The sequence below is a fragment of the Phaseolus vulgaris genome, chromosome 7 (genome assembly GCF_051622355.1).
Source record: "Phaseolus vulgaris cultivar YP4 chromosome 7, ASM5162235v1, whole genome shotgun sequence".
Lineage (NCBI taxonomy): Eukaryota > Viridiplantae > Streptophyta > Magnoliopsida > Fabales > Fabaceae > Phaseolus > Phaseolus vulgaris.
In genome coordinates this window covers 6130345-6147909 of record NC_143504.1, presented here as the reverse complement: position 1 = coordinate 6147909, position 17565 = coordinate 6130345, and the positions used below count along the sequence as shown (strand labels likewise).

At 30.2% G+C, this 17565-nt stretch overlaps 2 protein-coding genes across 2 annotated transcripts; both read right to left on the bottom strand.

The window, feature by feature from the left end:
* Positions 1–11834: 11834 nt before the first annotated feature.
* LOC137828114 (carboxylesterase 1) lies at positions 11835–13190 on the bottom strand. The gene has a single exon (XM_068634558.2). It carries the CDS (start codon positions 13010–13012, stop codon positions 11993–11995), a length of 1020 nt encoding a protein of 339 aa, XP_068490659.1. The 5' UTR covers positions 13013–13190; the 3' UTR covers positions 11835–11992.
* Positions 13191–15792: 2602 nt separating this feature from the next.
* On the bottom strand, positions 15793–17314 carry LOC137828081 (carboxylesterase 1). The gene has a single exon (XM_068634500.2). The coding sequence runs from the start codon at positions 16956–16958 to the stop codon at positions 15942–15944; it is 1017 nt and encodes a 338-aa protein (XP_068490601.1). The 5' UTR covers positions 16959–17314; the 3' UTR covers positions 15793–15941.
* Between the last annotated feature and the right edge of the window lie 251 nt (positions 17315–17565).

Below are 17565 nucleotides of genomic sequence, written 5' to 3'. Positions count from 1 at the left end.
AGGCTCGGATCGAATTACGGATAAATTAATTCCAACGGATTAAATTAAGTGAAATGCTAGCATAGCATTTTGTAATATTTTATTTTTAATATATTTTTATTAGTAACTCAAATTTTTTGAGTATTGTAAAATTCTATACACCTTAATCTTAATTTAATCATTAATTTAATCAGCCTCACTCCTTAATCATTGCATCAAAACCAAGAACATAAATCACGCCATCCAATTTTTATATGGAAACAAAATTGTAAGTTTTCACAAATCTAGGGAGACAAGATTCTAAAATGTAATATTTACATAATCACACATTGACACTTAGTTTGATTTAAGAGAAAAATTAGAATAAAAAAAATTGTTAGATATATATAATAGATTTTTATTGCAGTAACTTATTTTCCTTAAAAAAGAAAATTCATTTTTTTCTAATGTTTGTACTACTTGTTTAATATTTAATTATTTGAGAAAAAATAGTAAAATGTTTTTAAAACTGTGTTTTTGTTTATTATCTAAACAACTATAAAAATTATAATAGAAGTAGTGTACGAACTAGTGTGTTATTATTTAAAAGTGAACTTTGACATTTGCCAATAATTATTTTTACGACTTCTTTTCTGTGTGAAAGTAAACGCTGTATTGAAAATAGTATGTAAATATCATTGTTATATATTGGTTAAAATAGCGATCAATTTAACTTCATCCAAAGTAAAAAGAAAACGTGAATTGCGTCAAATATTTGGAATAGAAATGATAGCTAAGAGTATAAGTCAACCATTAATTGTTGAATTACATATTCTCTAACTCTATTATGTCCAACTCAAACTTAGCTTTTTTTAATTGTATATTTTTGAAATTGACTTAAATAAAATGTGTAAAATGAAATTATGTAATTAAATGTTTTAATTTTTTATAAATATTTTATTTATAATAATTAATCATAAATATATGACAAAACAACACAATTGATTAGATTAATTAAAATATTTTAATTTTTATATACTATCAATATAAAAAAGTTGTGTACTTACTGAGTACTCACCGCCAATAAATTTTATGGTAAAATTATTATCGCCAACATATTTATTATGAATGATAATATCTTATTGGACAACAACATAAGAAACTTCTACATCGATGCACTGTTAATGAAATAAAAATAAAAATTATACTTTAGTTAAACTCTGCTTAAAAATTTATTTCATTCTATCTTCACTAAATAAAATTATTAAGTAAAAATTAATTTTTAAAAAATAATTAATTACTGTATTGACTAAATTAATATTATTTGTTACGAAGTGAACTTTAAGCCTAACTCAACCCCATAAAACCGGCTCATAGGGTTGAGGTTTGCACCCACTTATATACAATGAAAGGCTCTAATCTCTAGTCGATGTGGGATCTCCAACACACCCCCTCACGCCGAGACTGCCAACTCGTGCGTGAGACTATATATTTTGGGTGGTCCGATAGCGGCCCGATAGTGGGTGGCACGATAGGTCCAACAAATACACTCGCTAGGATAGACTCGAAATGGCTATGATACCATGTTACGAAGTGGACTTTAAGCCTAACTCAACCCCATAAAACCGGCTCATAGGGTTGAGGTTTGCACCCACTTATATACAATGAAAGGCTCTAATCTCTAGTCGACGTGGGATCTCCAACATTATTAAATAAAAATTAAATTTAAAAATAAAAAATAATTAATTATTATATTAAATAAATTAAAAACATTTTAAAGATTAAAGTTTATATAAATAGTTTTTAAATTTATAAATTAGTTCTATTTACTTTTAGCTATCAAAATTTTAGATATTAATTTTAAAATCTAAAATAATTAATAATTAAAATTTTAGTAGTTATTAAATATTAATTTAAAAATTAGTTTATAAATTTAAAAACTAGTTTAAACACTAATAATTTTTATTCTATAAAACATTTTTAATTTAGTCAATAAAATAATTAATTATTAGTTTCAAAATGATTTTTATTTAATAATTTTATTATTTATATCCAGTTGTTAATTAATGTACCGAAATAAAAAAAATTATTTGTTTATTATTATTTTTTTTATATAAAGTTTTTGTGTTGAGCATCATTATGCAACTTGACATCTCAGCTAAGCTGACACCTCAAGTAACAACAATCATCTGCCATCACATGAAAAAAAAAATATTATTAAAAAAGAAAAAAGAAAGAAAATACAAAAATATGGGGGGACTAGACCAAAACCCATATGTTAACACAAATGATACATAGGAAGATTATACTATTCATAAAGAATTCTAAGAACAGACTAGTTGGGAGTCTATTATACCAATGAAATGATTCTATATGAATAAATTATAAATTAGCCAACTTATCAGCACACGCATTCCCTTCACGAAAAATATGAGTTACCCTAAACCTAATTGTCCTACAAAAATTAAGATAATTGGGGGACTTGGTGTCATTGATTTAAAGCTTTTTAACTTGGCTTTGCTAGGAAAATGGATCTGGAGGCTGGGTACGGATAAGGGTGGTCTTTGGAAGGAGATTCTAATATCTAAATATGGTGGTTGGAGAAGTTTGAGAGGGGATGGTAAAAGTAGTAGGTGTTCTCTTTGGTGGAAAGACCTGAAAGAGGTTTGGGCCTCGGAGGGGTGGGGCAAAAGTTTTGAAGATGGTTTCGAGTGGAAAGTCGGTGATGGAAAAGAAATTTCTTTCTGGGAGGACAGGTGGTTGGGTTGTGGTGCGCTGAAGAGAGTATTTCCGAGATTGTTTTCTATATGCTCGGCCGAAAAAGTTAGGGTGGCCGACCTTGGGCATTGGTCTGATGGTGTTTGGGTGTGGCAATTAGTCTGGCGCAGATCCTTTTTCGAGTGGGAAAAGCCTATGGTAGATCGGTTGAGTCAGGCTTTACTTGAGGCGAGGATGGTTTTGGGAGAGGAGGATAGGTGGGTGTGGAAGGGAGGGGGTGATCAGTTATTTTCAGTTAATTCTGTTTATTCTTTGGTAAGGAGGGATTGCGAGGCAGATCTTTCTCCGATTTTTAGGAAGTTATGGAGTTGTAAAGCCGTACCTTCAACTTTATTTACGGCTTGGAGGGTGATGGAGAATAAGATTGTCACTAGGGTCAATTTGGAAAGACGAGGGGTGATGTTAGAAAGTTATTTGTGTTGTTTGTGTGGGAAGGAGGAAGAGTCCTATCGTCACTTGTTTTTCGACTGTTTTTTTGCTTGGCGGGTCTGGTGTTTCTGTTTCAAGTGGCTGGGAGTGTCGTTCGTGTATCACAATGATCCTAAGTCAAACTTTGCTCATTTTAGGATGAATACGTCATCTGATTTGATTAATGAAGTGTGGAATACAATTTGGGTGGGGGTTGTGGGGGAAATTTGGAATCACAGAAATTCTGTTATTTTCAACAGGGGTGTGACTGACGCGTCTGAAGTTTGTACCCTGATGCAAGCAAAGGTTTGGTCTTGGATTTCTGCAAAATCTCGCACTACTTCGGTTTCCTTTTCCAGTTGGTGTTTGGAACCTTTGGAATGTATGCGTTTGGTTATTTGATGCTTTTTAGGTTTTTAGGTTCTTAGAGCGGACTTTGCTTTTGCCTGTTAGGTTTAGAGGGTACTGTTAGACGTTGGATTATGTATTTATTGTATAAGGGTTGATCCACCCCTAAAGTGACTCGCATTTATATTTTTGTTATTGCTGATAAAAAAAAAAATAAAAAAATAGAAAACGTGTTCACAAGTCATAACCCCTCATTAATACTAGTTGAAAACAAATTCTGGATCTAAGATTCAATTTATTATTGTTTAACGCAATAAAAAAAATTCTAAAACCCTCTGAATCCTAATTTTTAGTGCTTAATTAATTAAAATAACGCCTTAATACACTGCAACATATCCTACGTCAGAATTCTCATGAATTCAAAGTCAGGTCTAAAACCAGAAAAACAATTCCAATAAATTAAGTGGCTTAGAAGAGTGATTCGGTGTAACAGGGACCTAAAGAGTTCGAGAAATAAATCTTGCTCAAATTCTTCCTTCATTATTTTATGTATTAAATTTTAATTATTCAATAGTTGAATAATATTTGGCTGTACATTAAATTTCAATAGTTTAATTTATGAGTAATATTTAAATATTATATTATTCTAAATGTGAGATAAATATACATTGTTAGATAATTTTATAGTCAATATTTACTTATATTTTTAAAATTTAAACTACAAGTTGAAAGATTAGCTTTATTTACAATAGTGAAAACTATAAGACTTACTTTTAGAGACATAAATTTTAATGCATAAAAAATAAAATGACTATAAATAAAATATAACAACCTCATTATTTATTTTACAATTATCCTTTTTCCATACTCTTTATTATTTATCTATATTTTCTTTAATTTCTTTCTAAGATTAAAGTCTGGCGATTATTTATTTTCATAACATATTGCGAGCAACGAGAAGAACAAGATGGGTTAAATAAGTTCTTGATGAGTGTTGTATTAAACTATTTTCTTCTTTCCTTTGGAATATTGGTTAAAGGGAGATATGTTGACTTAAATTTTGAAAGTTTTTATAGAAGTGTGCATAAATAATCTTGCTAATAGGCATGAGGGGTTTAATTATATCATTTATTTAATTGAATATTATTTTAGATGTATGAACTATATGATTATCGAAATTAGGTGAGGTTAAAATGTGATTATATACACTGATCTTATTATAATTATTAGGTAATCAAAATGTTGGGATAAAGTTTAATATATGTTATATCAATTATTTTGAATATAACTTGTGTCAGACAATTATTTACACATAGTATATACATTTTTTTTCATATATATTGAAAATTAAAAATATGTAATTTTGAATGCCAATTTTGTGGGTTATTGTTAAAGTGATAGACTAATAATTACATACACAACCACTCAATGTCTCTCGAGTGTTATCATGGACACCCAATTAATAGAATATATTGTTTAAATTACAATTTCAGACCAAGTGAGTGAGAATTAAAGTGCATCTAATGCTCAAGTGTCAAATGGTCGTTCAAGTATTTAAACAACAAAAAATCTAGCTTAATCAACAATACGGTTGCTTAAGCGTTGAAGAAATAGTTTTCTTGGTAACTCTAGAACTTGTTGGGACATACAACTAGTCTCCTTACCCAAGTGTTGATGTGATGCTTGAGCAATAGGAGAGGAAGAAGACCGCTTAAAATGAGTGAACACTAGAGTAATTATCACCCAAGCAATGAAAGGTTGCTCAAGTAAGGAAATATTTCTTTATGTGAGACAACAATTTTGCCAAGCGAAATGACTCTCTCAAGGAATGTGCACTTGATGATGTTGTGTTTAAATGATGATATGTAGATGTAATTTGAATACATATGTGTGCTTGAGGATTATAATGATTATAGGATTCATGTTTTATATATATATATATATATATATATATATATGTATAATGTTTATTGTATGTGAATATTTATTTGTATTATATTGTAACCTAATATGGTTGTGTGTATTGATATCGAAATATAATGAGATTTGTACATTAGACTATTACAAAGTGCATATAATATATCAAAATGATGTTTTTAAAATGATTTTTAATTTAGTTAATATAATAATTAATTACTTTTTGTTTCTAAAATTAGTTTATATTTTATGATTTTCTTGTAGTGGGATAATTTGAATTTTCTTCAACTTATTATTCGATTTGCTCCTTCTATTTTATTTTATCTTTAAGAACGAGATAACTAACTTAAGAAAATTGGAGGCTGGTGTAGTTCAGATCATTGAAGGCCATGTTGAGTAAAGTCGTCCCTTAGATGCTGAAACTTTTTTCTCATCATATTGGTTTCAGTCTGAGAAAAAAATTGAAAAACGATATAGAAGGATAATATATATAATTAGATGTTATAGTTGACTTGCACACAATTACTTATTTTATCTCACTCAAGGTGCTGTTTGGCTTCTTCCCTTATCTTCCCTACAAACAAACATAATGATGTAAGCCACATCATGTCTCTGTTACCACTTCTGCCTTACGTGAGCAAAATTCTGGGTGGTCTTGGCCTACACACTTGTTCGGTTAGGACCTATTCAATTTCATTACATTTAATAAAATTTATATTTAACTGCTTAAATTTCCCAATATTTTTTACTAATTTGACGTGAACCACATACAATGTGAGCATAAAAGTGTAAACTTTAACTGTATATTCAAAATGGTCAATATTAAAATAACTTTTATTATTGGTATATATAGTATATCAGGAAAATTCATGTCTGTATAAAAAGATAGGTAAAAATTTGAATCATATAATCACGTAAAAATGTAATTTAAAATTTCATGCATAAAAAGCATTTTCACCTATTACGCTAATTCCTTTTGGTTGAACCCAGCAATGTTATTACTACTTTTATTATCTCTTAAAAAATAAATTGTCATTTGTAGTAATATTAACTATAACATAAAATATATGTTTGAAGATTTTATTTTGTGCATTTTAGACTTATTTGAATGAATGATTTAATAAAATTAATAAATATGAAACATTTTAGAGAGTACAATATCATTATATAAAGTAGAAATGAATGATTTAGATTGTTTAGAAGTAAAATCAATTTTCAATTTTGGAAGAAATATGTAAATTTTCAAGTTTTGTATAATTTATCTAGTAGAATTTTATTTATAAAATTAACTTCACTCTTCGACTTCGACTTGGACTTCATTTATTTAGTGGGTTCCAATGAATTTAACAAATTTACTAAATTTGTCCACTAAATTGGAGTTGCATATAAATTCAAACTTGAAGCAAGTAAGATATTTTTCCTAATTAAATCTTAATAGATTGATTTTGTTTCACAGTGTAAATAGTATGAATGAATATATAAAGTTTTTTATATGATAATTTTGATTGAATTAATGTATGATATGTTAAATTTAATTTCTTAATTCAAATATTTAGCATATAATATATTGATCAAGTTTGTGTCGTGTAAGTATTAATTAAATAAACAATAATTAATAGAGATATTTTTATTTTGGTGATGGTCTACATCATATACATTCAGACATTAAATAGTCAAAAGTTAATAAAAAAATCTTTGTATCATGGACACATTTTAGATATACGATTGTTTTGTACATTGAAATTATCCTACGAAGAACTCTTTAGATAAAAAAAAAATGTATATTAATTAGATATTAATCTTTAATAAGATATATTCCATATAAATGTTTTGGAAGATAAGTATTCAAATATTGTATTTGTATTCACTTGATTTTAGGTTCACATGTTGATTCTAAGTATTTTAAAATGGATTAGATAGATTTTAAGTATTTTTAAATGGGCTAGTGATATATTTGTATTATAATTTATTTGTATATCAATTTCAATTTTTTTTATTAGCCATAAACAATGAATAAATGTGGGTCACTTTAGGTGACCCAACCCTTATATAAGACACACGACTTTTAACCTTTTCCACATCACACTTCCCGCCAACACCTAACACTACTTAAATAAGTTCGGAAAGAACTGTCTACAACCATCATTCTTATACCTAAACAAAACATCAAAACATCATCTCCATACAGACCAAAGGATCAACACAGCAATCAGAGAAGGAGAAAATCACATTCTGCGACTTGGAAGTAACCCAAGCTCATGCTTTTAGTTGCACCAAAGTGAATACTTCCAATACATCTATTACTCCCCCTCTAAATATTACTCTTTCTATGTTTCCAGATTTCGTTGACAACTGTGATCCAAATCACTCCACAAACCTCATTTACCGAAACTGACTCGTTGCACAACCTAAAAGAAAATTGTAATACACGAGATCTTACGTACATTTAGAAATAATTTAAACATATCATATCATGTGATTAATATACAAGAATAACATATATTTAAAGAATCATACGCATAAAATAACTATTTATATATTTAGGAGACATGAGAAATACTTGGTTAAGACTAATTGTTGAATGGTTATAGGAATGGGTATTTAATTAAAAGTATGCATATATATGCTACCTCTTTGGTTGTTGTAAATAGTAAAATAAACTTATGCCAATCAGATTTGATAGTTAACAATCTATTAAAATATATATTCCATCAACCAGAAGAAATGTTTCATACTGGAAAAACTAGGAAGAAATGACTTCATGGCTTGTTCACTCACACACATAATTTATATCATTTATATATATATATATATATATATAATTTATGATTTAACATTTTATGACTTAAATCAAATATTCTTATGAGACATATATAATTTATTGCAGTAATCATCATTGGTGACGAGCCAAGTAGTTAATTTTTCTAGATGCAAAACCCTAGTAATGGAACTTGGATAATGAAGATGATTAACTACTGGTGGGAGATCATGTTTATAAGTGATTAAGAATCAGGAAACAATATTGGAACCTAAATTGCTACTTTGGAATTAAAATAGAAAAAACTTATGACAACCTGATTTATTCAATAACCATATTTTTGTAGTTTGAAATAAAACCAAAAAAAAGTATTATAATATTTTGCCTGCTTCTTAATAATTACATAATGATAATAGCACCAATCTCTTAATGGAATCTCAATAAACTTATCTTGATCAAGTCTATCTACTAGCTACAGTTCGACAGATACTGCAGTCTTGTATAGGCTGTTGAATGAAATATATGTTTTTGTCCTATCTCATAATTTTCATTGTTACAAAAGACAAAAACAGATCAATAATTTTGCTCTTGCAACTAGTAAAATACACAACTCAGTTACAACCCCACCTCACTCCCCTTCTTCATCAATTCATATAATTGTTTTTTACCTTTAATTAAAACAAAGCATTTGTCGATATTGTCAATAATTATTTTTTTAAGAATTTTGTTTATATTTTTTCCATTTTGCTTAAAGAATTTGTACTCAATTTTATTTGGATCACACGCTTGTTATTACTTAATTACTTTGATGACAGACTTAAAATAAGTATAAATTTTTGGTGAAAAAAAATAATCACATTTGAACAACTTACAAGGTTAGCCCACTCTAGCCATAACTTATTAAATGGCCTTTTGAGAACGATTAGGGTCATGTGAGGACAAAAATGCATGATCAGATCGAGGTGGTGAAAGGGTGATAAAATAAAACGTTGTTTAAGGCAAAATTTATATTTTCTTTTACTTCAAATTTTTACGTGACATCACAAACACTTAATCAAATGCATGAAATCTAATTTCTTCTGTCGCCTCTTAATTTTTTACTCTAAATTATGTTATCGAGGCAGATCGATCGATAAATGTCTTGATAATAGAAACGACAAGGTTTCACATATATTCAATTTCAATCTGCATAAGTGCTATATTACTCATAATGGCTTTTTCTAGAGTTATTAAGTGATTTTAAGAGCTCTGTTAATTAACTTGTTGCTTGATAAGACTTTCATTCAAACTTGAGATTTAGAGTTTTACACGTAACTAAAATATAAAGTTATAAAATATGTCTAAAAAATATGCATGACTTGGTGAGTTTGCAGAATATACATTATCTTCATTTTTGTTTCATATGTTGTTTTGGTCTTTACTGTTCAACAATAATGAAAATCTTTCTCATGATAAACGTGGATATATAGTACATTATCTACACCACTAAACATGCATGTATTTAGAATTTAAAACCAGCACCTCCCCATTATTTCTTTTTCGTTATATCTCTTTTTCTTTGTTCATAACAACCAGCAATGGATTGTACAGTGATCAGTTTTCAACTTTTGTTTCTTCTATTGCGAGACCCACTTTTTGTTTGTGACCATAGTTTGACAGAGATGGAATTTTGTCCACTTTTAGGGCAAGCATGGGAGACGAAACCAAAGAAAATGGTAAGAAAACATGCTTCACCACTCAATATATTAGGCATATTCACTCTCTTTTCTTTCTTTATTTTATCCTACTTTTAGCTTTCCTTCAATGCATGCAATGGATATATACAGATATGTATACAAATTGAACTTTGTCTCTTGTGTATAATTATTTTTTTTCTTCTTTCAAACATGTTACATTGACATTGGATAAAGCTATTTTAGGGGGAAAATGACCCCATGAAATTAATTATGTAGAACAAATGTTCAATTCTAGTAAGCTGACCCTTGAAGAAAAACAGAAGCTAATTAAATTAATTATGGCAATTGAAACAATGTGTATCTTCAAGATTTTATGATTAATAGACACGTTATACCAAGTCTTCAAACAAACTTCACTCGAGGCATCTCATTAATGTCATTTCCGGACAACAAATTCTTCTTGATTCTCCATATTTTCGTCTGGAATCTCGTATTTTTTTAAATATCAAAATTGTTTATTTTGAATTTTATAATCTCTGAAATATAAACTTTTTATTTTAAATTCTAAAATACAAATTTATATTTTAGATCTTATAATTCAAAATATAAATTCATGAATTATGGAATTCATAATACGTTGTATTTTAGAATTTAAAATATATTTTTTATATTTTAAATTATACAATTTAAAATATATTAAATTTATTAATTTATATTTTTAATTATGTAATTTAAAATATTAAGAATTTGTACTTAAAATTAACAATTCAAAATAATAAAAAAATTTATTTTGGATTGTGCAATCTCTAATATATATATTTTTATTTAGACAATAAAAGTGATTGTGGTGGTGGCGCGAGAGGTTATGGCAGTAGCCGTGGAGGTGGGATTAGTATGACAATGGTGTTGGAGCTAGGGAGCTATTGCGGCTATGGAAGCTAGAAGTGGAAGTTGTTACCACTGGAAAGGGAAAGAGAGGTGTTTAATTAAAAAAAATAAGAAAAGAGTAAAATTGTTATTTCACTTCTTCTATAGGGTGCAGGAAGAAAACATGAAGGTGCAGGAAGAATTGTCCTGAGTTCCGTAGTGACATGAACAAATTTGTTGGACGAGATGATTTGATGATGGGCCTTGAAAACTACTTGCTTCTTCATAACTGTTCTTTAAGATTGGACCTATTCATCAATGTAAAGCCCAAAACACTAAAGTTTTCCAAGGATTTACTATTTTCACCTCCTAAATTGATATTAAATCTCACCTTTTCATAAGTTTGCTTGTTTAGGAAAATGCTGTCAACGTTTTGCAGACTAACAACAACAGCAAATAGGTTGTGTAACTCCATAAGATTTTGTTAATGATTATGTTTGGATGTCAATCCAGGTTCTACTTTTTTTTAAAGTAGGAGTTAAGCTTGTTTGATTTTATTAGTAAGTTGTTTTTACTAATTTAACGATTTTAAATGTTACTTAAATTAGTGCTTTTTGAAATATTCACTTCTGATTTTTTATATTTAGTTTATTTTAAAATTATTTATTCCTTTTTTATTATATAAGCTAAGCTTCTTCTTTTCTGTCTTTTGTAAGGTAAAGTTTATTATATTTTTTATATTTTTTTTCACTTTTTTACATCATTTATAATAAATAATAAAAAATAGTTTTTCATATTTAAACAATTATATTATTTGCTTTCTTTGAAAAATCATTATGTTATTTGTAATATTTGTTTTATATATTATCTTGATATTAAATTTGAAGATATTGATATTAGAATGGAATTAATTCAGTGGATGAAATCCCAAACACATGATTGGTTGAGAAACCCCATCTGTTAAGATAGGGTGGACCTTTTACCTGTGTGTTCAAGTATTGCATTCATTAAACACACTGCTTTCACAAACATGTTTGAAAAGAGAATATATATATATATATATATATATATATATATATATATATAATTATTTATTATCAGATAAAATATTCATGAAAATCAAATTTGCAATCTTAAATGGTGGGATTCATATATAATGCAAGACATATACATTTTGCGTTCCTTTAAAATAAAATATGACAACCTTAACATTTTGTAAAAAAAGATTTTGACAAGAAAGAAAACAAGAGGATGGATGTTGAGGAAGAAGGAAAGAGGTTAGTTAAGCAGAGTTTGGAGGTGATAAATGGTGGATGGAGGGAGGAGGAGCAGCAATGAAATGTTTAACGAGGTGATGGAGTCGGTTTTGGTGGAGATGATGACGAACCTCAGCCCCATGAGATCCGGTTGGGTCAAAGCTGGTGAGAAGGGGAACACCCTTCTCCTGCAAAAGTGTGGCCAGACCAATCTGATGGTCAACAAGAGGGTCCTCATGGCACCCACTCACCATCACGCGCCACGACAGCTCCTTCACCCTCTCCAAAATCACACCGCCATCGCCACCACGAGGGTTGCAATACTCGTGCTCGCGGTCAACCCCAACGGGCAACGACAGCTCCCACAGCACGTCACACACGTGCGGCGCCAAAACCGGATCCTCCGCAAGTCTCACCTCAGAAGGAACCCTCTCTGTGGCCCCGAAAAACGGTTGACTCAATATCAGCCCTCGGATCTTAAGTGGCTCCAGGTAATTAATCCCATCGGAGTTAGTTTCCGCAGCCACACGTAGAGCCGCGTGGTACGCGATGTTCGCTCCGGCGCTACTTCCCATGAGGTAACAGTTGGCATAGTCGGCGTGGTTTCTCAACCAATCGTGTGGCTTGGATTTGAGCCAGGAAAGCGCTTCGACGGCGTCGTCGTAGGCGGCGGGGAGTCGGTGTTCGGGGGCGAGGCGGTAGTCCACAGAAACGACGATGGAATTCGTGTCTTTTGCGAGGTTTACGCAGGCGTCGTGGAAGAAGCTTGTGGCGGCGCTGAAGAGGATGAAGCCGCCGCCGTGGAAGTAAACGATGAGAGGGAGGTTGGTGGAGGAGTTATGCAGTGCTTGGCGTGGGAGGAATATGCGGGCGAAGGTTTGGTTTGATTGGTTGATGGTTGCGTCTTGGGTGAGAACGGGGATGGGGAGGGTGGGATCGGACGTTGGATGGGTGAGTGGGTCTTGACGCAGGCGAGTGAGGGTGTCGTCGGAGTTGTGGAGAATTTTCAGATGGTGGAAGGGATCCACTTGGTTACCCTCAAACATTGTGCTTCTCTACTATTTGTTCTTTAGCACCTGTTTCAACTTCTTCTCCTTCATAACTCTACCCAATAATTAGGAAAATATTTTTTTCATATCACACACTTTATTTTATTGGTTATTAACATATCACCACACCAATAAGTAACTCCACCCCGTTACCCAATAATTAAATTTTATCATTGACTTAATTGAATATAATAATTTTAGTAAACATGGCTTCTTAATTACTAAAGAGACGTTAAAAAAATCCCAAAATTCTATAAAACTGATAATTTCGAATAAACATTAATCAATTGTTGATAAAATTTTGGCAAAAAATATTGTTAATGTTCCCTAGTAGCATAAACATGCTCAATGTATTTTAATTGTTTTTAGTTTAAAATATGAATTATTTTAGCCACTGTTTTTTTATCTGTTTTTTCTAATTTCTTATTGATTTATCATTTAAAAATATACTATTAATATTTATTTTTATAACACCTCTTTCTTTTGTTTTATATTGTGTTTGTATTTGCGTGAATAGTGTTTATCATCGAAAAGGATTTGAGGTTCCGTTTTGGTGTATTGATGTGAAAAGAATAGGAGAGGTGGAGAGATGAGAAAATTGATAAAGGAGTATCTGGCTAGACCAATGTAATTTTAGTCTTTGCCCTTCACTTTATGCAAAAAAAAAATCTGCACGTAAGGGTAGTAGTGAATGAAATACTAGATAGTATGTTAAATGCATTGAGGTAAGCAGTAATAGATAAAAAACCAAAAAACTAGACCAACGTTGGATTATAGAATAATAATAATAATAATATTGATAATGTTAAATAATTCGTATTTTTTTACCTTACATATTTAAATGAGTTTTATACATAAATAACTCATTCATATTTAACTTTTAATTAAATTTTAAGACAAAGAAAAAATTATAATCTTGTAATTTTATCAATTAAATTCGTTACACATGCATTTTATAAGGGGTAAATTCACTATCTAGCACCATTTACACTTTTATTTCCCTAACTAACACTTTTTTGCTTTTATTTTCCTATCTAGCACCCTTTTGTTTTTATTTCTCTATCTAGCACCCTTTTATTTTTTATTTCCCTATCTAGCACCCTTTTATTTTTTATTTCCCTATCTAGCACCATTTCAAAAATAAATAAATAAATAATAAATTATTATTTTTTTGATAATTTTAATTTTGAATGCATTAAAAAATAAGTATTTTTAATGTTTAAAATAGTTAGAAATATAATTAATGAATAAAGAAATGAGTTTTTACAAAATAAAAAAAAGTAATAAATTAAAAATGCTTAGTTTAAAATTATTTTTTTAATAATGAAGAAAATAAGAAATTAAACCCTACAACAACATAAAAGTTGAATCTATAAACATAAATTAGTATTTTTATTATTATTATTGATGATGTAATCATGTTAATTTCAAGTAAAAAATACAGAACATAATTATAAAAAAACCAAAGTCAATTAGTATTAATTAATAGTGGACACACAAATAATATTGAAGTGTCTACCCTAAATGCAAAATCCTAAAAAAAAAACTAATGCAAATGTTACACTTAATGCTTAAAAATGAGAAGAAAAAAAATACAAAAATAAATAAGTATAGAAAATAAAAACAACAATAATAAAATAATAAAAAAAAAACTAAAATAAATAAACAATGACAGAAAAAAAAATAACTAAAAACATATAAGATATAAAATAAAGGAAAAACAAAATAAGATAAATATACAAGATATAAAAAAAATCCAAAAAAGATAAAAATAAGAGATATAAGACGATACTAAATAAGTAGATGTTGATCATAAAAAGAAAAATAAATGAAAGATGATCATTCATTTAATATTTTCTTCAATGGTACATTAAATAGTTTGTGCGAAATGAAACATAATTAAGGACGAGAAAAACACAATCCAATAATGTTGGGACATGTTTTTCTTGTGTTCGATCATGTTGTTCTCTTATGTCAATATCAGTCCTTATTTGACTTGACTTAGGTCTCCCCTTTGAAGTTATTTTCATGTCAGGACTTGTACATAGTATTTGACTGGTGTATACATGCCAATACTCTTCATTTTTTAGTTCCATCAAATAGTCTTTCGTAACATGAAAGATATGTTGCAATGTTGCTATTTTTATTTTCTATATTTATTTATTTTTACATTTTTCTTCATCTCATTTTTAAGCATTAAGTGTAACAATTGCATTAGTTTTTTTTGTGCGTTTAATATTAATTAATACTAATTGACTTTGATTTTTTTATAATTATGTCCTGTATTTTTTACTTAAAATTAACATGATTACATCATCAATAATAATAAAAATAAATACTAATTTATGTTTATAGATTCAACTTTTATGTGTTGTAGAATTTAATTTTTTATTTTCTTTATTCTTAAAAAGAAAATTTAAACTAAACATTTTTTATTTTTATTTTGTAAAAACTCATTTATTTATTCATTAATTATATTTTTAACTATTTTAAACATTAAAAATACTTATTTTTTAATGTATTCAAAATTAAAATTATAAAATAAAATTAATTTATTATTTATTTATTTATTTTTGAAATGGTGCTAGATAGGAAAATAAAAAATAGAGAAATAAAATAGATAGGGAATTGAGACTTTTATAAGTCAGTTTCGCTTTATTTTATTTAGATATCTATTTTTTATGAGCTAATCACTTCGTTAAAGATAATACTAGGTCTCAAATTAATTTATTTGATTTCACACTAGTCATGTAAAAAGAAGTAATTGGAAAACGACATGAAGTAGAACAGTGATATTTCCCGGACCGGGTTCCCTTTTTGTTTTAACTTTTTCATCACTTTTGATCTTGTAGTACAACAGTGGATGCATATAACATAAAAGAACAACCGAAAAAGTTGAATGTAGCTAGGTAATTAAGTAATGTAATCAATAAAGAGTTTTAAGATGATTAAAGACATGGACAGACATGGAAGGGTCACCGACAAAGATGCCATGTCGACCCCCTTCGTAAAACTTTCCTGCCACGTGGACACCTTTCTGCTGAAGCAATTTCACCAGCTCTCTCTCGCGGTCCACCAGTGGGTCCCCTTCACACCCAAACACCGCAACCCTCCACCCAAGAACCTTAATCCCATCCAGAATCTTATCCCCGCCATGAACCGTTGGATTTGAGTACTCGTAGTCACGGTCAACGCCAAAGGGCAACGACAGATTCCACATCAGATCAGTGATAGGCAAAGGTATAGTCTTGTCCTCAGCAAGCCTTATCTCTGATGGACTCCTCTTCGTCCCACCAAAAAACGGTTGAATCAACATCAACCCTTCAATCTTCAGCGGTTTCAAGTTCTCAACCTCCGCCGCCGCACGTAGACCCGCCGTGTAGGCAATGTTCCCCCCGGCGCTCTCCCCCATGAGATAGCAGCGGGAGTAATCGGCGTGGCGCAACCAGCGGTCCTTGGAGGCTTTGATCCAGTGCAGCGCCTCCACGGAGTCTTCGTAGGCGGCGGGGAGGCGGTGCTCCGGGGCGAGGCGGTAGTCGACCGAAACCACGACGGATTGCGTGGCGTGGGCCATTCTGACGCAGAAGTCGTGGAAGTAAGTGGAGGCTGCACTGTAGAAGAGGAAGCCCCCGCCGTGGTAGAAGACGATGAGGGGTAGTTTGTGGTTGGGGGAATGATCCTGTGCTTGGTGGGGTAGGTAGATCCGCGCCCAGGTGTGGTTGGATTTGTTGATGGGGAGGTCTTTGGAGAGAACCGGCGTGGGGAGGGTGGGATCTGGCGAGGGAGGGCTTTGCGGAGGAATGCTTAAGCGTGTGAGGGTGCCGTTTGGGTTGAGGATGATGTTGAGGGCTTTGTAGGGATCCATAGCTGAGTGAGCAAGTTTTGATGCATGGATGAGAATGAGACATATGGAGAACACAGTAGTCACTTTGTGTACTGCCATGGCTAATACAAAATCCTGCAATTGCTTGCTTCAAACTTCAAACCCAATGGTATATAATAGGAAAATGTTCTAGGTTCACAAAATGAGATGTCTGTGTATATACATATATACATATACATACATACGTACATTATTTTGATTTAATTTGAGTAGAATCTGATGTTAGATAAGTGAAGGAAAGTGGTGTCTACTTAGAGCTTCTGCAACGTGCTGTGTGTCAGTTTGTGGTTCTTGCTTGAAGACAATTGAGAACAGCTAGCAAGGGGAGCGTGGTTTACAGTACGAGAATTTACAAAAACATATATAATATATGTGTGTGTGTGTGGAGATTAAAAAAAAATACTTTGCTTTTTTCTAAAATCGTGTCTCTTGATTCGTTTTGTATTATTTTAACTTTTTTTATGATTTTTATTTACTTTAAATGGTTCAAAATATTTTAGTGGGTTTTTTTTGCAATATTTTATTTAATTTTTCAAGTTTTAAAAATAATTTGTATGTTTATTTGTATCTTTTTGGTTATGTTAGACGTGAATTTTTAAATTTTAATTATTTTGAATTTTAAAAATATAATTTTATTTTTAAAATTTGGATAATTTAAGTAACGAAA